At 38.3% G+C, this 27,821-nt stretch overlaps 1 protein-coding gene across 5 annotated transcripts in view; it reads right to left on the bottom strand.

Annotated features, from left to right (window-relative positions):
• Positions 1 to 5,219: 5,219 nt before the first annotated feature.
• RRAGB (Ras related GTP binding B) overlaps positions 5,220 to 27,821 on the bottom strand; it is a 44,624-nt gene continuing 22,022 nt past the window's right edge. For 4 of the 5 annotated variants that reach the window (XM_025988395.2, XM_025988396.2, XM_072743575.1 and 1 more), the window contains 5 exons: positions 24,309 to 24,404; positions 22,010 to 22,132; positions 7,900 to 7,991; positions 6,657 to 6,772; positions 5,220 to 5,744 (listed from right to left, as the gene is read on the bottom strand). In XM_025988395.2, the coding sequence (XP_025844180.1) occupies positions 5,647 to 5,744; positions 6,657 to 6,772; positions 7,900 to 7,991; positions 22,010 to 22,132; positions 24,309 to 24,404 (525 nt within the window). In that variant the 3' untranslated portion in view covers positions 5,220 to 5,646. The remainder of the gene's footprint in view (positions 5,745 to 6,656; positions 6,773 to 7,899; positions 7,992 to 22,009; positions 22,133 to 24,308; positions 24,405 to 27,821) is intronic. The other variant, XM_025988398.2, reaches the window with a different exon arrangement.

Here is a 27,821-nt window from a genome sequence, read left to right as displayed (position 1 = left end):
AAGCCTAAATCCAGCATTAGGAAGGAAATAATAAATGAGCAGAAATAAATGATATAGAAACTAAAACAACAGAATAGATCAATGAAGCTGGGGGTTGGTTCTTTGAAAAAAATTAAAATTGATAAACCTCTAATTAGACTTATCAAAAGGAGATTGGACCCAAATAAATAAAATCATAAATGAGAGAGGAGAAATAACATCCAACAGCATAGAAACACAAAAAGTATAAGAGAATATTTTGTAAAATTCTGTGCCAACTAATTTGATCACTTAGAAGAGATAAATTCCTAGAAACGTATAAACTACCAAAACTGAAACAGAAAAAAATAGAAAATTGAACAGACTGATAACCAGCAAAGAAATTGAATCAATAATCAAAAAGCTCCCAACAAAATTCAGGCCCAGATAGCTCACAGGTGAATTCTAAGTATTTAAAGAAGAGTTAGTATCTATTCTTCTCAAACTATTCCAAAAAATAGAAAAGGAGGAAAATTTCCAAATTTACTCTATGAGGTCAGCATTACTCTGATACCAAAATCAAATAAAAACTCCACTAAAAAAGAGAACTACAGGTCAACATCCCTGATGAACATGGGTGCAAAAATTCTCAGTAAAATAATATACTGAATTCAAGAATACATTTAAAAGATCGTTCACCACGATCAAGTGGTATTTATTCCTGGGCTGCAAGGTGGTTCAATATTCACAAACCAGTGTTATATACCACATTAATAAAAGGGTAAAAACCAAAAAAAGGGTAAGAACCATATGATCAGGGATCCCTGGGTGGCGCAGTGGTTTGGCGCCTGCCTTTGGCCCAGGGCGCGATCCTGGAGACCCGGGATCGAATCCCACATCGAGCTCCTGGTGCATGGAGCCTGCTTCTCCCTCTGCCTATGTCTCTGCCTCTCTCTGTCTCTCTCTCCCTCTGTGTGTGTGTGTGTGTGTGTGTGTGTGTGTGACTATCATAAATAAATAAAAATAAAAAAAAAATTAAAGAACCATATGATCATTTCAAAAGATAGATGCAGAAAAAGCATTTGACAAGGTACATCCATTCATGATAAAAACTCTCAACAAAGTAGGTTTAGAGGGAGTATAATTTCAACATAATAAAGGCCATCTATGAATTTCACAGAGGAAGACATAGGCATGGCCAACAAGCACATAAGAAAATGCTCCGCATCACTTGCCATCAGGGAAATACAAATCAAAACCACAATGAGATACCACCTCATACCAGTGAGAATGGGGAAAATTAACAAGGCAGGAAACCACAAATGTTAGAGAGGATGTGGAGAAAGGGAAACCCTCCTGCACTGTTGGTGGGAATGTGAACTGGTGCAGCCACTCTGGAAAACTGTGTGGAGGTTCCTCAAAGGGTTAAAAATAGACCTGCCCTACGACCCAGCAATTGCACTGCTGGGGATTTACCCCAAAGATATAGATGCAATAAAATGCTGGGACACCTGTACCCCGATGTTTATAGCAGCAATGTCCACAACAGTCAAACTGTGGAAGGAGCCTCGGTGTCCATTGAAAGATGAATGGATAAAGAAGATGTGGTTCATGTATACAATGGAATATTACTCAACCATTAGAAATGACAAATACCCACCATTTGCTTCGACGTGGATGGTCATGGAGGGTATTATGCTGAGTGAAATAAGTCAATCGGAGAAGGACAAACATTATATGGTCGCATTCATTTGGAGAACATAAAAAATAGTGAAAGGGAATAAAGGGGAAAGGAGAAAAAACGGGTGGGAAATATCAGAAAGGGAGACAGAACATGAGAGACTCCTAACTCTGGGAAATGAACTAGGGTGGAAGGGGAGGTGGGTGGGGGGGTGGGGGTGACTGGGTGACAGGCACTGAGGTGGGCACTTGATGGGATGAGCACTGGATGTTATTCTAGATGTTGGCAAATTGAACACCAATAAAAAATAAATTTATTAAAAAAATAAAGGCCATCTATGAAAAACCCACACCTAATAACATCCTCAGTGGGGAAATAATAAAAGCTTTTCTCCTAGGGTTAGGAACAAGTCAAGGATATCCACTTTTCCTCCTATTTTAAAAGGGCCCAAAGAAGGAGAGGTTAATTTATGCTCACAGTAACCCAATTCTGGGAGGAGCATCATAAATACTGAAAAACTGTTTAAATTTGATTTAAATTCTTCAAACTGGAATTTTATTTTATCCTTAATCTGCTGTTCATTGTATACTGTAATAAAGCTTTTTATTCCATGTGCCAAAGCCCCAGTTAAAACAGGAGTAAGACAGGTAAACAAGCATGTGGTTTACTATTTGCACAGTAACCAACACAGTGGGAATATCACAAGTACAACACCTGGGTGCACCTCAAACTCTCCATTCTGAGTGGACATTTTTTAATTTTTATTTTCAAAGATTTTATTTATTTACTCATGAGAGACACACACACAGAGAAAGAGAGAGAGAGAGAGACAGAGACAGAGACAGGCAGAGACACAGGCAGAGGGAGAAGTAGGCTTCATGCAGGGAGCCCGACGCGGGACTCAATCCCGGGACTCCAGGATCACGCCCTGGGCTGAAGGCAGGCACTAAACCGCTGAGCCACCCAGGGATTTTTTTTTTTAAGATTTTATTTATTTATTTATTTATTTATTTATTTATTTATTTATTTATTTATTCATGAGAGACACAGAGAGAGCTGAGTGGGCTTTTAAATTCAGGAAGGCCATATAATTTAAAGGTTAAAGTTAAGTGCACAAGCTATGGTGTTAGATTACCTAAGTTCAAATCACAGCCTCACCGCTACTGCATAATTGGGCAAATTTTTTATTCTCTCTGGGTCCAGTTTCTCTCTGGGTCCATCTAAAACAATGGAAGAGATAGTACTTACCTCAAAAAGTGCATGTGAAGATTAAATAATAATCTTCATAAAGCATATAAATACTTTATAAAGCCTATAAAGGCTGACACTTAGTAAATACTCAACTAAAGATAGCAGTGTTTCCATTTGGCAACTCACATAAATTTTTATGATAACCTATTGAGGTAGAAAATAAACCTGATTGAAACTGAGAAAAGCTGGCTCCTTACGTAAATCACTTCCCATACTTTATGCTTATTATGGTTTCTATTTCCAACATATTACTTATAAATAGAAGCCTCCTAGTCATTATGTTTGTCTACAACTGTGCTTCACAAACTTTTATATCACTCTGAGAATCAGTGGTCTACACTATATATATTATACTTAGTATAATGCCTTCAACTTATTATAATAAACTTAAGTGAATATATGTTGTCCTACTCCTGCTTCTACTCTACATTTTCTCTTTCCCTAAAGCAGTGGTTCCTGAAGTATAGTCCCTGGATCAGTAGGATTGATATCAGATTCACCTCCAAACTTCTGAGAAATGCAGATTTCTGGGCTCCACCCCACCTACAGAACTGAAACTCAGTGGTGCATGTGGGGTAGCAGTGTGTCTTAACAATTCCCTTTCAAGTGATTCTGATGTCTGCTCAAGTTTGAAAACTATTGCCCTAGCCTACTAACATCACTAACATAGTCTATTAAAAAGCATCATTTCATTCTATCACTAATCCCATAATTTTCACATCTCTGGTTTTTATTTCATCTTTCCATTTCTGTGTATATCCTTTCACTGTGCACTTGTGTTTAATTCAGTTTCTAGGCAGTTCTATATTTGGGCAGATATCTATTTCAAACATTTTTTTGTATTCAGTGACAAAAAAGACTGGCTGGTCATTACAATGATAAAGATTAAGCCAAATCAGAACCTTATTTTTCTAATCTTTCATTCTTTTATGCATCCTGTAAGTCCAAGTTGTAACTAGAATCTGAGCAAAGGTTAGACCAAGAGCAAATAATGATAAAAGCATATTTTTTCATGCTCATCTAATTTAATGTCTATAATCTCTATCTGTTCACTTTCTAAAAAAGCAAAAAGCAAAAAACCCGCTTTTGTGTAGTTCCTTCAAATCTCACCCCAGATACTGAAGATAATGAGAACATGTCAAATCACGGCTCATATTAGTCACAGAACAGACCTCCAGTTCATTTGCTTTTTTCATTCTCCTAAATATTAAGATAAAGAATAAGAAAATCTACTAAGAAACTCCCTTTTTGCAGAGGGTTAATACAACTGTTGATAAAATTAGTTCCATGAGCTTTTATTTTTTAAAGATTTTATTTATTTATTCATGAGAAACACACAGAGAGAGGTAGAGACACAGGCAGAGGGAGAAGCAGGCTCTCTGTAGGGAGCCTGATGTGGAACTTGATCCCAGGATTCTGGGATAATGACCTGAACCAAAGGCAGATGCTCAACCACTGAGCCACCCAGGCACCCCTGTTCGATGAGCTTTTAAATGAGAATTTTAATCTACATAATGTAGGCTACCTAAAAACCACGTTCTTCACTGCTTAGTGAAAACTGTTTCTCTCAACTGGGGATGATAAAATTGGGAAAGGTGAGGTTCTGTTGGTCTGAATATTTCTTCATGACATAGAGACAAGGGAAATGAGATGAATATACTGTGCCATAGATTCCCTAAATGCTTTTGTGTTCTGTTATGACATCCATGGAAGCTGAAAAAATTAGGGTTTTCAGTAATTCTAGTTAGTACTGCCAAGCTCCATTTCTCTGAGTTTACAATGCTTCATTTTTTCTTTAGGGGATGAAATAAAACAAAACTTACTGAAAAAAAATTTACTACTACTTGACTAGCATAATGAAGGCATTTCCCATTAGGTGTAATGTAATATAAAATTAACCATTCCTGGATCATAGAGAAAGACTTGTATCTCATAAACCTTATCTCTTTTCTCTCAACTTTTTTATTCATGCCTTCTCCAGATGCATCCTGGAAGAGACTTTTCAACACATCTCAGGTCTACATTGTTGCCACAGCTTCCCTAACTGCCACCACTCAGGCCATACAGTCTAGGTTAATTTTCTTTCAAAATTCCTTTCACATAATTCCCCTCCCCAAAAGCCTATAATGGTTTCTTATTTCTTATCACATTATACCTAAACACCTCTACCTATCTTTAAGGCTATAATCTGGCTATATCCTTCCTATCTAACTTTATTATGTAATATTTCCCAACAAGCAGATACCCTCCCCTAGGGTAAACGTGAAATTCATTTGCTCTTTCTTAGGGAAAGCTGAAGAAATAAGGAAAAGAAAAACAGACGCTGAAATCCCTAACAGCCTTAGTTTATTTATAATTGAAGGTAAGGAATATTTTTAATGCATGCTGAGAAAACAGTAATATTCCAAACTTGCAGCTTACTATCTGATAAGGAATACAAGATGATGTTGGGAAAGGCTTTGGCAAACACAACTATTAGAACCAGGTTATCAGAACACACACTATTAAGAATCTTGTTATCAGAACACTTATATATCACATAATTTTATGTCCCATCAAGCCCACGAACAGCTCATCTTCTAACTTCTTACTGGCTATTTTAGTTAATAGCATTCAAGGTTGAACATTAAGACTAGAGAGTGAGGAAGAAATACAGAAGTGGTAAGCATTACATTTCAGAGCCTACATATAGGAATATAATATTAAGATTAATTAATAAACAGTATTTCAAAAAAAATTGAAACATTTAGCCATGTTTAGCTCATGAGAAGACACTGCTTTGGTCCATCCACCCTTTCCAGCTTTTCAAAGTGTTTTCTGGCATTGCGGATGTTGATCAGAGTAGCTGCGGAAGCTAAGGGTAGGGGTGGAGGAGATACCCAAGAGAATAAGTACAGGCAGCCAAAGGAATGTCTAATAAAAACAAATAAATAAACAAAAGAGAGCCAAATCTCTCAATATATGTCATAGGGAACATATAGGAATAGGAAGTCCCATGTTAATCATGACTTAATTTTTCTTAATAAGAAGATTTATTTATATTCTAAATATAACATTTCCAAAATAAAATTTCAAATTCTTTTGGTTTGGTTTACTTGTAGAATAAAACTCATCATCTTATGTTGTATTTTAATATTAACCTAAGGTAGGAAAAGCATGTGGGTTAGAGATAATTTAAACTCGGGGAACATCCTAGAAATACTGCTAGAACCTTTATCTCAGTAGTTATGATGGATATGACTACTATGGCATGGAAGTACCAAATACCTTCCTTTATGCCCAGAACACAAATACAGGAATATGGTACTTAGGAATATAGAGTTACATATAAAATGATTCAACATTTAATAGTTCAGAACTTTTATTAATCTTTTAAAAATATTTACTATATGAAGCACATAAGTCATACATTTGGGTTCTTTTTTCTTTAAAATCCCTAGATTTAATAACTTGATTTTTTAATTACCATGAAGAAAAAACAAAATACCCTAGAGTCTAAATTATTCTTAAGCTTCAGAATATAAGTCTACAAAACAAAAAAAAATTTACACTAGTACTAAAATAGCTTTCTTTATTGTAGTAAATAATACATAACAAAAAAATTCCTGTTTTAACCATTTCAAAATATACAGGTCAATGAAATTAAGTATATTCACAATGCTTTGCAACCATCCCCACTTTTTTATTATATAATAAAGTACTAGCTCTAGGGCAATTAGTTTAAAGAATATGGCTATAAACCTATGTCAGTTAAGTTTGAACTTACGAATGGATGGATCAGACATCACGACCATCACGTAAGTGTTGGATGTAAAGATGTCAATGAAAGCAGCAAAGTTAGAGTTCCTGACTTCCATGCTCTGAAAAGAAGCAGCTAGCTTGCTATAGCAGAAATGAGAAAAAGAAGTAAAGAACATAAAATAAAAGCAACATAAAACATTCTTACCTTTTATGTTAAACATTTTATAGCATTACACTTTGATTCCCCACTTCATTAAGACAGTTAATCACTAACCTTACTTTGTTTTCCAAGGGAACGCTAATGCTGAATTTAGTATGTTTTGGAAAGTGACTTTAGACTTTAGACTAGGAAAGTAGATTAGAACTTGATATTGACTGTGAAATGGGCTTAGACCTAGGTCCATGTTGAAATATGTTATAAAAGGCTTCTTTAATATTTAAGAAGCTTAAGTTGAAATTTTCCTATAATTGTGATTAATAACTGTATTTTTTAATGTTAGTTATATTGATTATATCAATTCAAGAAATGATCCCATTTCTTCAAAACCAAACAAGGTAATTATATTTTCATGTCATTTGCTATTGCTTCTTAAAAATGTAGGCATAAATATGCCAGCAAGTCTCAGAGTGTGCTAAAGCATAAAAAGAATAAACTTATACCTGTTCTATTGTCTGGACATCAAAATTTTACCAGGATAAGAATTTTGCTTATTAAATCTTTACTAAATTATAATGTCCCACCATTCTTTTCTTTCTATATTCACAATGTTAAGATTCAAACTGTATTTTAACAAGGGTGAGACAACAGGATTAGGCATTTCCAGAATCTATTCTGTACTATTCCTGAATCATTACCTCACTATTTTAATTACTATAGTAAATCTTATTTTTTGGTGGGGTAAATTCTCCTTTGTTCTTTTTCAAAACTCTCTTGGACACGTTCTGTTTATTTCTTCCTAAATGGTATCAAGTATCTCGAAAGGGTATTCTGCTTAGATATTTTTCACATGCTGCTTATCAGTTGAGTTTGCATTAAAGGACAGTGACTTCCACCTCAATTTTAGGCTCCCTTAGAGGTTAGCTTTCTTTTTTATTAAATGATCTATTCTGTATATGTAAGTTCAGTCTAGTATAGTTATTTGAACTTCCAAAAAATGACAATAATTTCTTTCCAGATATGAATAAATCACACAACTAGATGTTGGCAAATTGAATTTAAAATTTAAAAAATTAATCAATTAGTCAATCAATCACACAAGATCTCTTACCTGCAACTCAGCTTAAACTGCTTAATAATGTTGCTGATTTTCTCAAATCTGTGGGCATCACGCTGCTCTTTACACTGATAGTGAGAAATCACCTATGAAAAAGAGCAATGCCCTTAAATATGCAATGTAATCGTATCACTCTCTGCTACTTGCATCTCAAGGCAGACCTTTGTCAGTCTCTTGGTCACTTTGATTTTCAGGGTAGACTTGGCATCTGGCTTACTCTCTCTCCTTTTCTCCTATATGATGCCAATATTCTGTATAATTTCAACATTCCTATGGATAACCCACACAGTAGTGTTTGGCTACAATTTTATTAGAGCATTAAAGTATTATCTGTTTTGGTTCAGTGCTGTTCTTCCTCATTTACTTTAATCATCATACGTTTATCTTATTTTGGTATTTCACAGCATGTTTTTTGATTAAATAAGTACAAATTATAAAAGAAAAAATATAAAATTTTTAGCTGTTCTTTAGATGTGGTTAATGTATTGATTTTAATGAAAACTGTAACTAAGTGACTTTTGGTATTACATTTAAAAATCTTCAGTATGCATTATGCAAGCCTTCACTTGTTCCTGCCTCTTTCTTATCAGTACCCTCTCCATCCTCCATCCTCCAGGTGAGCATCCCATGAGTGCTGAAGCATTTACTTTGAAATAGAGTGTTCATAGGATCATGAAGTATAAAACAGGATTTTTTCCAGAGCTACCTGCATAGGCCACTAGGAATAATGGAATAAGACCATGGTTCTATTTTGTTGGTTTTTAGAACTGAGGGCATGGTTATGAGGAATGGCCAGAGACATACTGCACTGCTACAGGTCTAATTCTTGGACTGGCTCAAGACAGAAAAGAGTGAAAACACTTGCCAAGAATAAATGTTGAGGTTTAAAGGCAATCAGATACACTGTAGTTCCAATCACAAATGATGCTGACTGGCTATACAGCAGCATTATAACCACGACCTGTGAGGTAGCTTCCAGGAAACCAAAGTCTTTGGGTTCTAGAGGGAACCTTTGGATTCCAGAGGTTACAAAGATGCAATTTAAAAGAACTGATGGGGGAATCTCTGGGTGGCTCAGCGGTTTAGCACCTGCCTTTGGCCCAGGGCATGATCCTGGAGTCCCAGGTTCGAGTCGCACACTGGGCTCCCTGCATGGAGCCTGCTTATCCCTCTGCCTGTGTCTCTGTCTCTCATGAATTAATAAATAAAAATCTTTTTAAAAATAAATAAAATAAAAGAACTGATGGGAGGGCAACACCCTCCCTGGAGCCTGTGGCTTAATTTGACTCAACACTGGAAACCTCACCCACACTGGACATGGACAGGATTGACAGCTCTTTCCCAATTCTGTGCATGGTGGTATGTGGCTGTTATTTTGTGGAGCAATCTGCCTGGTTAATTCCTACAATGAACAAGACTCTGGCATGCTAACTAGTTATATGACCCCTAAGCTAGGAGCACCCAAATACACAAAGCAGTTAATAGCAAACATAAAGAAACTAATGAATAATACAATAGCAGTAGGGGACCTTACATAACACATCAATGGACAGATCATATAAACAGAAAATCAATAAGGAAACAATGGCTTGGCTTTCAAAGACATAATGGAACAGATGGATTTAAGAGATATATTCAGAACATTCCATCCTAAAACAACAGAATACACATTCTTCTCAAATGCATGCAGAACAATTTCTAGAAGAGATCACATATTATCCCACCAAAGAAACCGCAAAGAATTCAAGAATATCAAAATCACACCACGCATGTTTTCTGACCACAATGCTATGAAACTAGAAGTCAACCACAAGAAAAAAATGGGAAAGACCACAAATACATGGAGGTTAAATAACACACTACTAAACAACGAATGGGTCAACCAAGAAATCAAAGAAGAAATTAAAAAGTACCAAAAAATAAATGAAAATGAAAACACAATGGTCCAAAACCTCCAGGATGCAGCAAAACCAGCTGTAAGAGGGAAGTTTATAGCATTACAAGCCTACCTCAAGAAGAAAAATATCAAACAAGCTAACTCTACACATAAAGGAGGTAAAGAAAAAACAATGAACAAAACTTAAACCATCAGAAGGAAGGAAATAATAAAAATTAGAGCAGAAATAAATGATACGGAAAATTTTAAAAATAATAGAACAGATCAATGAAACCAGAAGCTGGTTCTTTAAAAAAGTTAATAAAATTGACAAAACTCTAAGCCAGACTTATCAAGGAAAAAAAGAGAAAGGAGCCAAATAAATAAAGTCATAAATGAAAAGAGAAAAAACCAACCATGCAAACAATCATATGAGGATATTATGAAAAACTATATGCCAACAAACTGTACAACCCAGAAGAAGTGGATGAATTCCTAGAAACATATACACTATCAAAACTGAAACAGGAAGAAATAAAAACCTTGAATAGATTGATAACCAGCAAAGAAACTGAATCAGGAATCAAAAATCACCCAACAAACAAAAGTTCAAGGCCTGATAGCTTTACAGGTGAATTCCACTAAACCTTTAAAGAAAAGTTAATGCCTATTCTCAAAGTATTCCAAAAAATAGAAAAGGAAGAAAAATTTCCAAATTCATTCTATGAGGTATTACCCTGATACCAAAATCACATAAAGACACCAATAAAAAAGAGAACTACAGGTCAATATTCCTGATGAACACAAATGCAAAAATTACCAACAGAATACAAGCAAATCAAATTCAACAATACATTAAAAAATCATTCACCATGATCAAGTAAGATTTATTCCTGGGTTACAAGATTATTCAATAATTGCAAATCAATCAACATGATACATCACATAAATAAAAGAAAGGGCAAAAACTATATGCAGAAAAAGCATCTGACAAAGTACAACATCAATTTATTTTTAAAAAATCCTAAAAAAAATCCTCAACAAAGTAGGTTTAGAGAGAACATATCTCAATATAATAAAGGCCATACATGAAATATCCACAGCTAACATCATCCTTAACGGAGAAAAACTGAGAGCTTTCCCCCTAAGGTCAGGAACAAGACAAGGATATCCACTCGTACCACTTTTATTCAACATAGCACTGGAAGTCCTAGCCACAGTAATCAGACAACAAAAAGAAATAAAAGGCATCCAAATTGGTAAAGAAGAAGTAAAACATTCATGATTGGCAGAGGACATGATGATATACATATATATCACAAAAGAATCCACCAAAAAGCTGCTAAAACTGATAAATTCATTAAAGTTGCAGGATACAAAATCAGCATGCAGAAATCCCTTGAACATCTATTCACCAGTAATGAAGCAGCAGAAAGAGAAATTACAAAAGCAATACCATTTACAATTGCAACAAAAATAAGAAAATGCCTGGGAATAAATCTAACCAAAGAGGTCAATGACCTGTACTCTGGAAACAATAAAATGTTGAAGATGACACAAAGAAATAGAAAAACACTGCATGCTCATGGATTGGAAGAGAAAATATTGTTAAAATTTCCATACTACCCAAAGCAATCTACATATTTAATGAAATCTCTATCAACATACCAACAGCATTTTTCACAGAACTAGAAGAAGCTACTTTAATATTTGTATGGAACCACAAAAGACCTTGAATAGACAAAGCAATCTTGAAAAAGGAAAGCAAAGCTGGAGGCACCATAATTCTGGACTTCATACAAAGCTGTAGTGATCAAAACAGCATAGTAATGGCACCAAGCAGACACAGATAAACAGAACAGGAAATCCAGGAATAAACCTACAATTATATGGTCAGTTAATCTCTGACAAAGAAGGAAAAAGCATCTATTGGGGGAATAAACAGTCCCTTCAACAAATGGTGTTGGGAAACCTGGGTAGTAACATGCAAAAGAATAAAACTGAACCACTTTCATATACCACACACAAAATGGATAACGAACCTAAATGTGAGACCTGTAACCATAAAAATCCTAGAAGAGAACATAAGCAGTTAACTTCCTTGACATTGGTCATACAAACTTGTTTCTAGAAATGACTCCCAATACAAGGGAAACAAAAGCAAAAATAAACTACTGGAAAAATGTTAAAATTAAAAGCTTCTGCACAGCAAAGGAAACAAACCAACAAAACTAAGAAGCAAACTATGGAATGGGAGATGATATTTGCAAATGACATATCTGATAAAGGATTAATATCTTCAAAATATAAAGAACTTATACAACCCAACACCCAAAAAGTGAATAATCCAGTTAAGAAACAGGCAGATGACATGAACAGACATTTCTCCAAAGACATACAGATGGGCAACAGACATATGAGAAGATGCCTAACATCATCATCAGGAAAATACAAATCAAAACTACAATGAGATATCACCTCACACCTGTTAGAATGGCTAAAATGAACAGCATAAGAAACAAAAGATGTTAGTGAGGATATGGAGAAAAAAGAACTTTCTTGCACTGGTGCAAACTGGTGCAGCCGCTTTGGAAAACGGTATGGAGGTTCCTCAAACATTTAAAAATAGAACTACCTTATGATCCAGTAATTGCACTACTGGGTATTTACCCAAATAATACAAGAATGCTAAATTTATAGCAGCATTATTTACAATAGCTAAGATATGGAAGCAGCCCAAGAGTCCATCAATTGAAGAATGAATAAGATGTCTCACACACACACACACACACACACACACACACACACACAGAGGAATATTACTCAGCCATAAAAGAGAATGAAATCTTGCCATTTGCAATGACATGGATGGAGTTTCAGAGTACTATACTAAGCATAATGTCACTCAGAAAAAGACAAATACCATGATTTTACTCACATGTGGAACTTAAACAAAACACACAAAGGGAAAATGCAAGAAAGTGAGAATGATAAATCAAGAAACATACTTTTAATTATAGAAAAAAAACCTGATGGTTACTAGAGGGCAGATGGGTGGGGAGATGGTTCAATAGATGATGGGGATTAAGGGAGTACAGTTGTGGTGGTGGGCATAAGGTGATGTATGGAATTGTTGAATCACTATGTTGTATACCTGAAACTAATATAACATGTATGTTAACAGGAATTAAAATAAACATTCTAAAAATTATGAATAAAATAATAAACATAAAAAATAATAAAAATCTTAACTAAGGGATTCCCACCTCAGAGGATTTACTATTTACAAATGAACTTATTAATTATGGACACCCATGTCAGCCAAAAGTATTTCCCCTAACACATTCAGATTTCAATAAAATCACATATTTCCTAGAGGCTGAATATTCAGATATAAAGTTTCCAGCAGGAAGCAAAAGTGAGTCACTCACCAGAAGAAAATTTACAGGGCAATTTACTGAAACCATGGGAGACTTTCAAAAGGTAATTTCTAGACCAATGGTGGAACAGGTTCCCCTTGCTTGACTTCAACCCCCTCAGTGAAAATGGTCTATCATAACTAATCTTGGTCTTCAAGAAAAACCAAAGCCACCTGTTACTGTTAGTGAGGAATAGGGAGCTTATATTAGGTTAGATCATAGAGATTACTCTATGATCATATGTGGTGGAATACCGCTGAAAGCAGGATTCTGCTATGCCATGTACACCAAGATGATCAGAATAGAGCTCACTTGTTTGTTGTGATTCACATTAGTAGCAAAAGAAGATGCAGGGTAGTATAATTGCAAGCAAGTGACCCCTGCCAGTGAGCAGAGGCAGAAAGACACTCCTGGTTAAGACTCCTTGCCATAGCTATACCACTTAGAAACAAGTATGACTCACAAACATGGTTACAGTCATAAATGTTTTCACAAAGGAAGGGGGAAAATTATAGTCTGCATTCTCTGCCCTCTGTTGTTATAATAGCAGAAGGGACCAACATTTATTAGTTTGCCGACTATATGCTAAGCTTTGCATTAGGGCTTAACATTCTTACCTTGTCCCCTTTTAACTCACACAATAAACTTAAGACACAGATATATCATCTCCATTTTATAGAAGAGGAACCAAGCTCAGATAGATTTAGAAATGTGTTTTAATAAGTCAATCAAAGAAAGACAATTTTCATATGGTTTTATTCATACATAGAATACAAGAAACAGCACAGAGGATCATATGGGAAGGGAAGGGAGGGAAAATGGAATGGGAAGTCATCAGGGAGGGAGAAAAATCATGAAAGACTCTTAACTACAGGAAACAAATTGAGGGTTGCTGGAGGGGAGGTGGGTGGGGGGATGGGGTAAATGGGTGATGGGCATTAAGGAGGGCATGTGAGGTCAGCCCCGGTGGCTCAGCGGTTTAGTGCCACCTTCAGCCCAGGGCCTGATCCTAGAGACCTGGGATCGAGTCCCACGTCAGGCTCCCTGCATGGAGCCTGCTTCTCCCTCTGCCTGTGTCTCTCTGTCTCTCTGTCTCTCTCTCTGTCATGAATGAATAAATAAAATTTTTTTTAAAAGGACGGCAAGTGGGGGGGAGGGGCAAGATGGCGGCAGAGTAGGGTCTCCAAGTTACCTATCCTCAACAAATTACCTAGAAAACCATCCAATCATCCTGAAAATCTACGAATTCGGCCTGAGATTTAAAGAGAGACCAGCTGGAACGCTCCAGTGAGAAGAGTTCGCGCTTCTATCAGGGTAGGAAGACGGGAAAAAAGAAATAAAGAAACAAAAGGCCCCCAAGGGGGAGGGGCCCCGCGAGGAGCCGGGCTGAGGCCGGGGCGAGTGTCCCCAGGGCAGGAGAGCCCCGTCCCGGAGGAGCAGGAGCTGCACCAACCTTGCCGGGGGAAAGGCCTCCCGGGGAATTGGAGCAGGATCCCCAGAAAGGCGGGGATGCCCTCGGGCTCCCTGGGACAGTAACAGAGGAACTGCGCCCCGGGAGAGTGCGCCGAGCTCCCTAAGGGCTGCAGCGCTCGGCGGGACCCGGAGCAGCTCGGAGGGGCTCGGGCGGCGGCTCCGCGGAGGGGGCTGCGGGGCTCCGGGAACAGCTCGGAGGGGCTCGGGCTGCGGCTCCGCGGAGGGGGCTGCGCGGCTCCGGGAGCAGCCCAGCGGCGGCGGCTCGGGCAGAGGAAGAAGCTCCGTGCAGAGGGGGCTGCGCGGCTCCGGGAACAGCTCGGAGGGGCTCGGGCGGCGGCTCCGCGGAGGGGGCTGCGGGGCGGGAGCGCGAATCCAACAGCGCAGGCCCCGGAGCACAGGGCGCAGGGACACAGCCCAGGATCCGGCCTCCCCCGGGACAGGCAGAGGCCGGGAGGGCCCAGGACAGCAAGGACGCTCCTGCCTGGAACTGAGCAGATCAGCGGCCCCGCCCCGGAGCCTCCAGGACCTGCAGACAGAGAGCCCCGGAGCTACTGCGGGGGCTGACTCCAGGGTCCCAGAGCTGCCTCCGCCACTGTGGCTTCCTCCCGGGGCCTCACGGGGTGAACAACCCCCACGGAGCCCTGCACCAGGCAGGGGCAGAGCAGCTCCCCCAAGTGCTAACACCTGAGAACCAGTACAGCAGGCCCCTCCCCCAGAAGACCAGCGACACGGACCAGTTCCAAGGGAAGTCAAGGGACTTAAAGTACACAGAATCGGAAGATACTCCCCCGTGTTTTTTTTGTTTTGGTTTTTTGTTTTTTGTTTTTGTTTTTGTTTTTTTTTTGTTTTGTTTTGTGCTTTTTTTTTTTCTCTCTGCCTTCTTGATTTCTGATTGCTTCCCCCACCCGCCCTTTTTTTTTCTCTTTTTTCTCCTTTCTTTTTCTTTCTTTTTCTTCTCTTTTTCCCCTTTTTTTCTTCTTTCTCTTTTTTCTTTTTCTCTTTTCTTTCCTTCTCTCTCTTTTTCTCCTTTTCCCAATACAACTTGTTTTTGGCCACTCTGCACTGAGCAAAATGACTAGAAGAAAAACCTCACCTCAAAAAAAAGAATCAGAAACAGCCCACTCTCCCACAGAGTTACAAAATATGGATTACAATTCAATGTCAGAAAGCCAATTCAGAAGCACTATTTTACAGCTACTGGTGGCTCTAGAAAAAACCATAAAGGACTCAAGAGACTTCCTGACTGCAGAATTTAGATCCAATCAGGCAGAAATTAAAAATCAATTAAATGAGATGCAATCCAAGCTAGAAGTCCTAACGACGAGGGTTAACGAGGTGGAAGAACGAGTGAGTGACATAGAAGACAAGTTGATGGCAAAGAGGGAAACTGAGGAAAAAAGAGACAAGCAATTAAAAGATCATGAGGATAGATTAAGGGAAATAAATGACAGCCTGAGGAAGAAAAACCTACGTTTAATTGGGGTTCCTGAGGGCGCCGAAAGGGACAGAGGGCCAGAATATGTATTTGAACAAATTCTAGCTGAAAACTTTCCTAATCTGGGAAGGGAAACAGGCATTCAGATCCAGGAAATAGAGAGATCCCCCCCTAAAATCAACAAAAACCGTTCAACACCTCGACATTTAATAGTGAAGCTTGCAAATTCCAAAGATAAGGAGAAGATCCTTAAAGCAGCAAGAGAAAAAAAGTCCCTGACTTTTATGGGGAGGAATATTAGGGTAACAGCAGACCTCTCCACAGAGACCTGGCAGGCCAGAAAGGGCTGGCAGGATATATTCAGGGTCCTAAACGAAAAGAACATGCAACCAAGAATACTTTACCCAGCAAGGCTTTCATTCAAAATGGAAGGAGAGATAAAGAGCTTCCAAGACAGGCAGGAACTGAAAGAATATGTAACCTCCAAACCAGCTCTGCAAGAAATTTTAAGGGGGACTCTTAAAATTCCCCTTTAAGAAGAAGTTCAGGGGAACAATCCACAAAAACAAGGACTGAATAGATACGACGACACTAAACGCATATCTATCAATAGTATCTCTGAACGTGAACGGGCTTAATGACCCCATCAAAAGGCGCCGGGTTTCAGACTGGATAAAAAAGCAGGACCCATCTATTTGCTGTCTACAAGAGACTCATTTTAGACAGAAGGACACCTACAACCTGAAAATAAAAGGTTGGAGAACCATTTACCATTCAAATGGTCCTCAAAAGAAAGCAGGGGTTGCCATCCTTATATCAGATAAATTGAAATTTACCCCGAAGACTATAGTGAGAGATGAAGAGGGACACTATCTCATACTCAAAGGATCTATCCAACAAGAGGACTTAACAATCCTCAATATATATGCCCCGAATGTGGGAGCTGCCAAATATTTAAACCAATTAATAACCAAACTCAAGAAATACCTTGATAATAATACACTTATACTTGGTGACTTCAATCTAGCTCTTTCTACCCTGGATAGGTCTTCTAAGCACAACATCTCCAAAGAAACGAGAGCTTTAAATGATACACTGGACCAGATGGATTTCACAGATATCTACAGAACTTTACATCCAAACTCAACTGAATACACATTCTTCTCAAGTGCACATGGAACTTTCTCCAGAATAGACCACATACTGGGTCACAAATCGGGTCTGAACCGATACCAAAAGATTGGGATAGTCCCCTGTATATTCTCAGACCATTATGCCTTGAAATTAGAACTTAATCACAACAAGAAGTTTGGAAGGACCACAAACACATGGAGGTTAAGGACCATCCTGCTAAAAGATGAAAAGGTCAACCAGGAAATTAAGGAAGAATTGAGAAGATTCATGGAAACTAATGAGAATGAAGATACAACCGTTCAAAATCTTTGGGATGCAGCAAAAGCAGTCCTGAGGGGGAAATACATCGCAATACAAGCATCCATTCAAAAACTGGAAAGATCTCAAATTCAAAAGCTCACCTTACACATAAAGGAACTAGAGAAAAGGCAACAAATAGACCCCACCCCCAGCAGAAGAAGACAGTTAATTAAAATTCGAGCAGAACTCAATGATATCGAGACCAAAAGAACTGTGGAACAGATCAACAGAACCAGGAGTTGGTTCTTTGAAAGAATTAATAAGATAGATAAACCATTAGCCAACCTTATTAAAAAGAAGAGAGAGAAGACTCAAATTAATAAAATCATGGGGATCCCTGGGTGGCGCAGCGGTTTGGCGCCTGCCTTTGGCCCAGGGCGCTATCCTGGAGACCCGGGATCGAATCCCACGTCAGGCTCCCGGTGCATGGAGCCTGCTTCTCCCTCTGCCTGTATCTCTGCCTCTCTCTCTCTCTCTCTCTCTCTCTCTCTGTGACTATCATAAATAAATAAAAATTAAAAAAAAATAAATAAAATCATGAATGAGAAAGGGGACATCACTACCAACACCAAGGAAATACAAACGATTTTAAAAACATATTATGAACAGCTGTACGCCAATAAATTAGGAAATCTAGAAGAAATGGACGCATTCCTGGAAAGCCACAAACTAACAAAACTGGAACTGGAAGAAATAGAAAACCTGAACAGGCCAATAACCAGGGAGGAAATTGAAGCAGTCATCAAAAACCTCCCAAGACACAAGAGTCCAGGGCCAGATGGCTTCCCAGGGGAATTCTATCAAACGTTTAAAGAAGAAATCATACCTATTCTACTAAAGCTGTTTGGAAAGATAGAAAGAGATGGAGTACTTCCAAATTCGTTCTATGAGGCCAGCATCACCTTAATTCCGAAACCAGACAAAGACCCCACCAAAAAGGAGAATTACAGACCAATATCCCTGATGAACATGGATGCATAATTCTCAACAAGATACTAGCCAATAGGATCCAACAACACATTAAGAAAATTATTCACCATGACCAAGTAGGATTTATCCCTGGGACACAAGGCTGGTTCAACACTCGTAAAACCATCAATGTGATTCATCATATCAGCAAGAGAAAAACCAAGAACCATATGATACTCTCATTAGATGCAGAGAAAGCATTTGACAAAATACAGCATCCATTCCTGATCAAAACCCTTCAGAGTGTTGGGATAGAGGGAACTTTCCTCGACATCTTAAAAGCCATTTACGAAAAGCCCACAGCAAATATCATTCTCAATGGGGAAGCACTGGGAGCCTTTCCCCAAGATCAGGAACAAGACAGGGATGTCCACTCTCACCACTGCTGTTCAACATAGTTCTGGAAGTCCTCGCCTCAGCAATCAGAGAACAAAAAGACATTAAAGGCATTCAAATTGGAAAAGAAGAAGTCAAACTCTCCCTCTTCGCCGATGACATGATACTCTACATAGAAAACCCAAAAGCCTCCACCCCAAGATTGCTAGAACTCATACAGCAATTTGGTAGCGTGGCAGGATACAAAATCAATGCCCAGAAATCAATGGCATTTCTATACACTAACAATGAGACTGAAGAAAGAGAAATTAAGGAGTCAATCCCATTTACAATTGCACCCAAAAGCATAAGATACCTAGGAATAAACCTAACCAAAGAGGTAAAAGATCTATACCCTAAAAACTATAGAACACTTCTGAAAGAAATTGAGGAAGACACAAAGAGATGGAAAAATATTCCATGCTCATGGATTGGCAGAATTAATATTGTGAAAATGTCAATGTTACCCAGGGCAATTTATACGTTTAATGCAATCCCTATCAAAATACCATGGACTTTCTTCAGAGAGTTAGAACAAATTATTTTAAGATTTGTGTGGAATCAGAAAAGACCCCGAATAGCCAGGGGAATTTTAAAAAAGAAAACCATAGCTGGGGGCATCACAATGCCAGATTTCAGGTTGTACTACAAAGCTGTGGTCATCAAGACAGTGTGGTACTGGCACAAAAACAGACACATAGATCAATGGAACAGAATAGAGAATCCAGAAGTGGACCCTGAAATGTACGGTCATCTAATATTCGATAAAGGAGGAAAGACTATCCATTGGAAGAAAGACAGTCTCTTCAATAAATGGTGCTGGGAAAATTGGACATCCACATGCAGAAGAATGAAACTGGACCACTCTCTTTCACCATACACAAAGATAAACTCAAAATGGATGAAAGATCTAAATGTGAGACAAGATTCCATCAAAATCCTAGAGTAGAACACAGGCAACACCCTTTTTGAACTTGGCCACAGTAACTTCTTGCAAGATACATCCACAAAGGCAAAAGAAACAAAAGCAAAAATGAACTATTGGGACTTCATCAAGATAAGAAGCTTTTGCACAGCAAAGGATACAGTCAACAAAACTAAAAGACAACCTACAGAATGGGAGAAGATATTTGCAAATGACATATCAGATAAAGGGCTAGTTTCCAAAATCTATAAAGAACTTATTAAACTCAACACCAAAGAAACAAACAATCCAATCATGAAATGGGCAAAAGACATGAAGAGAAATCTCACAGAGGAAGACATGGACATGGCCAACAAGCACATGAGAAAATGCTCTGCATCACTTGCCATCAGGGAAATACAAATCAAAACCACAATGAGATACCACCTCACACCAGTGAGAATGGGGAAAATTAACAAGGCAGGAAACAACAAATGTTGGAGAGGATGCGGAGAAAAGGGAACCCTCTTACACTGTTGGTGGGACTGTGAACTGGTGCAGCCACTCTGGAAAACTGTGTGGAGGTTCTTCAGAGAGTTAAAAATAGACCTGCCCTACGACCCAGCAATTGCACTGTTGGGGATTTACCCCAAAGATTCAGATGCAATGAAACGTCGGGACACCTGCACCCCGATGTTTCTAGCAGCAATGTCCACAATAGCCAAACTGTGGAAGGAGCCTCGGTGTCCATCGAAAGATGAATGGATAAGGAAGCTGTGGTCTATGTATACAATGGGATATTACTCAGCAATTAGAAACGACAAATACCCACCATTTGCTTCAACGTGGATGGAACTGGAGGGTATTATGCTGAGTGAAATAAGTCAATCGGAGAAGGACAAACAGTGTATGTTCTCATTCATTTGGGGAATATGAATAATAGTGAAAGGGAATATAAAGGAAGGGAAAAGAAATGTTGGGAAATATCAGGAAGGGAGACAGAACATAAAGACTCCTAACTCGGGGAAATGAACTAGGGGTGGTGGAAGGGGAGGAGGGCGGGTGTTGGAGGGGAATGGGTGATGGGCACTGAGGTGGACACTTGACGGGATGAGCACTGGGTGTTTTTCTGTATGTTGGTAAATTGAACACCAATAAAAGTTAATTTAAAAAAAAAAAAAGGACGGCATGTGATGTGATGAACACTGGGTGCTATATGCAAGTGATGAACACTACATCTGAAACTAATGATGTACTATATGTTGGCTAACTGAATTTAAATGAAAAAAAATGCTTCTATATTCATTAATGTTAGTTGAAAAACAAAGAAACGTGTTTTATTTTTATTTATTTTTAAAGGTTTAATATTTATTCATGAGAGACACAGAGAGAAGGCAGATACATAGGCAGAAGGAGAAGCAGGCTCCCTGCGGGGAGCCTGGTGCGGGACTCAATCCCTGGACCCCAGGATCACGCCCTGAACTGAAGGCATATGCTCAACTGCTGAGCCACCCGGGTTTCCCAAGAAATGTTTTTTAAAATCACCAGGCATTGGTAGAGCTCAGAAACAAATTATTTACTGTGGGTTGCTCTTAGGGTTGTATTTATTAAACTGATCAATTACTTATGCAGTGCTTTGTGACATCTCAAATTAGTTTGTTACTACTGTTCCTTAAAATTTTACTTATAATATTGCATTCCCCTCAGTAGGCACTATAGTTAAGCTGAATTTATATAAGAAAAACAAAAATACCAAGGTGCCTCTTCCCCTTCTACCTCTCCATCTGACTTCTTAGCTATGTCACTGAGATGACCATTACACCTCTTCCATGTTAAAAGTCTTCAAATCAGTCTTTTGGAGAAAGGAGTGGGATGAGAATTTTCTCACAAGGATAATACCCCTCATTTCATAATAAAAGTCAATAGAAAATTAGGAATCCTTTAACACAAATGAATATTAGCAGAAATAATCTAAACTTTATAATAAGACATACTTATAAAAATCTAAGATTTACTAACTACTAAAGAGCTACATAGCAAAAGACTTCTTTCAGGTCACTTGTTGACAATACTACTTTGTAAATAAGGTTATACATGCTGATGTAGTGACAAAAGGGAAAAAGGTTCTTCCTATAAGTAGCAACATGTTGTTCTCTGTTCCTGGACAGAAGTAGTAAGTGTGAAGTACATCTGCAGAGCAGAAAACAGAAAGTTCTCACCAGAAAAGTAGCTCGTTCAAATAAAAGCACTTCATCCGCCTCAATAATTTCAGCAAAATTCCTTAGGTTCATTTCCAGCTGCTGAACATTGGGAATCAGCTGATAGACAATGCTGGACCAAGCCTAACAGAACAGAAGTACAGTGTAATATTACTAACAGGTAGCCAGTCTTGGACCTCTGCAAATGAGTAAGTACACTGTAACATATGGACAGCAAAATATGATAGTTGAGTCCCAAAAACTCAACAACTATGATATAACACAAATGAGTAGATGAAGCTAATACTTGATTTTTTTTATCCTTCAGTAGGAATTTTTTAAAGTTTCAAACATTTATAAAATGCTGGAGAAACTTCTTTCCATTGATAATTTAAAAAAATAATAATTTAATTCCATCATGTTTGCCTTAGGAATAGTTGAAAACTCTGGTTTACTGGGCCAAATAAAAAGTTTCCAATCCAGCCATTCACCAAATATTTAAGTCCGATAATGTAGACTGCTCAAAAGATCAGAACTTAACAATTCTACATTTACCATAAATCTGAGAATAGATTTTGTAAAAAAATCAGAGTCACATGGAAAAATGGCCCCTCCCCTCAATGGGATAACATACAAAAGAAATTACAAGAGAAATTAGTGGCATTGTCATTCCAAAAGTCTTATTGTCAGTTATATAATTATTGATCCAATTGAATTAAAAATGGTCCATTGTGTGTCTCCCTAAAACTGACTTCATCCAGAGAAGTATGACGAATGAAAGGAGTTGGAATTAACCATACCCTCCCTCTATTCTCTTAAGGCTTTTTTATTTGCATTTCCATTGTAATAATTCCTTCCAATTGTCTAGTAAGCTTTACAATGTTCTCCTCTCCCCTACTAGAGGGCAGGAACCTGGTCTTAGTAATTTGTGTGTCCAAAAACATCAAGCAGATATGCAATGAGTGCTTGTAGAATAAAACAATATAAAAATTTAAGTCAGCTCTATGCAACATTGATGTAAGAGATAGTAGTGCTATGTCTTTGTTCCAATTAAGTTTTATTACTTAAGCATGGGGGTTCAGGTTCCAAGTTCCCAGGTCGGTGTTAATGTCACTGCTGAATTTACCTTGGAGAAGGCACCAAAGCTAACCACAGCAGAGACATTGTCACTCACAGCAGTGTTGTGATTAGCCAATTGTCTTTGGTCGTGTTATGTATTGCCATCCTTCACACCGCAGTTGGTTCTTATCAGTGCGTCATGTCCATCCTTATTCACGGTTACCTGTTCTATGGGAATAAGGCTTTGAGAGAAATTCGGCCCAAATTAATCTAGAGCAGTATTTCCTAGACAGGTATCTCAAAATGATCTGTTATTAGAGTGAGGCTGGGTCAACATAATATTAGGGAAAAATGAATTAGATTAAAAAATAAATCAATGGCTATTTTTAATGTTCATTGGTTTTTCTCCTTGGCAAATCAGGTTTCTGTGCTTCTCTGGTTGTAGGTACTTGTCAGATGCAGTTGATACTGAGGCTGTAGCTACCAGTGACAGAGAAGGATGCTTTCCCACCGAGTTAGACTTGTCAACGGATACTAGCGGCAGTCTGAAGGAAAGGTCGACTGACCACAAGAGGACCCCAAAGAGGGCAGTTTTTCAAATCACTAGATCTCGCTGGAGAAAGGGCAGCAGGATAAGGAGCCTATGTGCCAATAAGGTAATTTCAGCTTAGTCTGTAACACAGCTATTGTTGTAACCTCTATAACAACTGCAAGCAATGTGGTATCCATTCCAGCAATGGAAAAAATTCCTGGTTGAAAAGAATGCTAGTCCCCAATTTGGCATGAAAGTTGAAGCTATCATATACTAGGCAAAATGTGTCTCATTATGAGACTCCCTTCTCCAGTCTCTTCTCTATTGTTATTCTATTGCCATCCAAACTGAGGCAGACTAGTTTATATCCTAAAGAGGTACCTGAATATTAGATACAGTTCCAATCAGCATTGAGACCACAACAGGTCACAATGGATGATGGCAGTGAAACCTCTGCTGTCACAAAACATCAGTATCAAATTAATCATCATAAAACTGGCTAATTCAGTGTGACTTGGTAAGTATCTCAACACAATCTAAGATCAAAATAAAAATCTCTTAAGGTTAAATTTGATGTTTTTCAAAAAGTTTATTGTAGATAATTTCTTTTTTTTAATTCAACTCATCTAAATAGGTATAACAGAGTTTAAAATCTTTTATTTTTGACAATACTCTTTTTAGCTCTTTTTCATGTTCTTAAAATGAGGGATCTCAGGGAAACATACACACCTTATAGAGAGTTTCATCCCAGATAGATGTTCGGAAACAAGCACATTCCAATGGGCGAGACAAGCGCCTCAGATCTTCTTCTCGCTCTTTAAAAATCTGAATTAAAAAGTCCACGTATAGATCAGCATGTAACAGCTCTTCTCTTTCATTGCAAAATCTGAGATTTAATTATTTCAGTGTATCTTAAACAGGAGCATTTCCTCTGAGGAATTTTTTAGTGTGTACATTACTTCATGAACTAGGACGGCAGAAGTTATTTCAGGTCAGGTCTAAAAGTACAACAGCTACTAGAATTCTCCAGGCCTCTGGTGTTTGTGTGAGTACTCACTGAGAGCACTGTAATGGGAAAAAAATTTTACCATACAGAGTAATGTTACATTCCAAATCACCTATCTGCGTCATTTTAAGATAGTGATATTGTAACTTAAAATACTTTAACCTTTGTAGATATATTTCTCTCACACAAATATGTGCATACACTCATATATATTAATTCTGAATGGACTGTATTTATTTGGCTATATAGATATAACCCCCCCACACACAATGTATTTATCTTGGATATGTATCTATGTATATATGCCCACACACACTTTGAAGAATATCTATTTGTACAAATATATATACACAGATATTTTCAATGACTGGGTGGATTTATAGTGAGTGTGTGTACACACTGTGATGGTTAATTTTATATATCAATGTGGCTAGGCCACAATAACCAGACATCTGGTCAAATACCAGTTAGATCTGGCTGTGAGGGGTTTTTAAATAAGATTAATATTTATATTAGTAGACTAAGTAAAGCACATTCCCCTCCATAATGTGGGTTGGCTTTATGCAATCAACTGAAGGCCTTAAGAGAAAAAAAACGCCATCCCACAGAAACAGGGAATTTTACCTCCAACCTGACTTCTAACTCACGATACAACAATTACTCTTTCTTGGGTCTCCAGCCTACTAGCCTGCCCTGCAAAATTTAGACTTGCCAGTCTCAATAGCTGTATAAGTCAACTCTTTAAAAACAAACCAGTCAATCAGCCAATCCCTCTCCCCTCACCTTGACGCCCCCCCCCCCCCCACACACACACATACACTTACTGGCTCTGTTTATCTGGGGATCCCATACACACACAGAGAAGTATCTATCTAGCTTGAAATTGATATTTGGGGAAGTGCCCTAGCCACTTTAACTTCTAGACTTGGAAGTTTGAATCTTTACTGAAATGGAGTATACTTTTATTAATTAAGCTTAGAATCCCACAAAAAACATTAATGTATCTTTGAGGATATATTATATAAGCATTTAGGAAATGGTAAGTTGATTAATAAAAAGTAATTTAAAAAATCCATAAGGACCTCATTTATTGGAATGCTCTGTTTTTCTACTGCAAATTTGGCCAGGGAATGAAATGATTTTTAAAAGAAACAGAACAGAAAACAAAAAAACAGCAAGAATAACAGTAACACAGCCCTCAAAATCTCAAAACCCAACCTACACACAGAATTTTCTGCTGAATTACAACAGAATTAATACTTAGTGGGAAAAAGAGAGATTGAACGAAAAAATACTACTCAAAATTACTAATTTTCAGAGTCAAATACAGAACCCTGTGAAATCATCTGTGAAAGCCTGTAAGCTTACTTTAAAAACACCAAATCATGCCCAAACACTGAAATACTGGAGGCAATACTATAACTAGTTACAGAAAAAAAGTATTCCTGACCACAGCTGTTACCAAAAAAATCCTTTAAATAAAGAGGTATCCTTGGACTCCTAGGCTCCAACTCAAAAAGGAACTGAATTCTTCTATATCACCAAAATATTCTAAAACTGCTTTTCTTACCTTTATCCTTAGAGGATCTTCTCTTTCAGCTTAGACTTTAAAATCAAATCCTCTTTATTTTATACTGCATAAACTAAAGATGGACTATATTTGTTACTTGCCAGTCCTGGGTCTCATAGCTAGCTAGCTAGGAGTCTGCTCTTTCTACTGTGTCTTCTTTGGTTTAAATTTACATATACTAATCCACATGCTATAAAAGAAGGCAAAGATACCATATCAGTGCAATTAAAGGGGACATGGCAGTGAGCTTAATACAATATCATTGGTACTCCCATTGGTGCATATGTATTTCCTAAGGCAACCCAGTGATAGCTTTAACCTTTCTTCATCTCACCTCCAGTGGGTCTTCCAGCCTGGACAATAACTACCTATTCTGAAGGACAATAAAATGGGCAGCAAACAGAAGGATATTTAAAGAAGGATATAAATGGAGAAGGTAGTGGAGTAGGAGGATACTAAGCTCACTTTGTCCCACAGACATGCATAGATAACAGCCACATGAGTGCCACCAACCCAAAAAATGGCCCAAAGACTGGAAAACAGACTTTCCACAGTTAAAGAAAAGAACACATTGAAAAGGGCAGGAGGGGCAGAGATGTGGGGAACCAAACTCTCAGCTAGACTAACCACAAATGGGAGGGATACTACAAGAATGAAGAAGGGAAAGGGGCATGTCTGGGTGGCTCAGTGGTTGAGCATGTGCCTTCAGCTCAGGGAGTGATCCTGGAGTCCTGGGATGGAGTCCCACATCAAGATCTCTGTGGGGAGCCTGCTTCTCCCTCTGCCTATGTCTCTGCCACTGTCTCTCTCTGTCTCTCATGAATAAATAAATAACATCTTAAAAAAAGAAGGGAAAGGAACAGACCCCTCACTAGGTACCCCACTTAGGTACACTAGGATGTAGTAGAAAGATGAGCCCCAATAACATTTGGCTTTGAAAACAAGCAGGGCTTAACTTTGTGAATTTTTGTAACCAGAGAGTTTAACCTCATGTAAAATCAGCTGGCTCAGCTCTGGGAGAGGTGAAACACAATAGGAAACTAAATCTTCATCCTCAAAGAGCCAGCATATCGAACATCTCCACTGAAATACAGCATAAAAGCAGCAGTGTGAAAAGTGCCTAGGGTACACAAGAAAGAGACTTATTTACTAATCTCAGAACATGTGAAAGAGGGCAAGGGATCTTTAAGAAACTTTTCCAAGAACAAAAGAACTGGTGAACACCATTTCTCTCCACACCCCCAGCCTAGATAGCTGGACACTTGCAGAAAACACCATGAACACTCTCCGCTTTCCTTGCTAACACTATGCACCTTGCCACCACAATCTCCTGCAGATCAATCCTATCCAACCTCCCCTACACAGCAGTAGTCTCTCTAAGTCAGCTCCTGCATGTCTTATCCTGCAAGAAGCCATGGAAAGGGCCAGAACCACTCCAAAGTGACTCCTGTCTTAGGGAGAGGAGAAAATAATAAATACAGCCCTAGCAGCCAAACCTTGTAACTGGTAGTGCAAATATAGTGTCTTGTCAAACAGTACATCGGCAGCCCCTGCAGGAATCTGGCCTGATTCTTGGCCCCAAACACCAACAAAAACCTCTCAGGGGACAAGGCAGAGAGGGCGCCCTGCAGGTAGGTGCTATCTCAGCCCTAACGGACATATCGAT

This window comes from Vulpes vulpes, chromosome X, assembly GCF_048418805.1.
Source record: "Vulpes vulpes isolate BD-2025 chromosome X, VulVul3, whole genome shotgun sequence".
In the NCBI taxonomy this organism is placed as follows: domain Eukaryota; kingdom Metazoa; phylum Chordata; class Mammalia; order Carnivora; family Canidae; genus Vulpes; species Vulpes vulpes.
The sequence above is the reverse complement of the archived record's forward strand: the minus strand, read 5'-3'. Positions and strand labels throughout refer to the sequence as shown.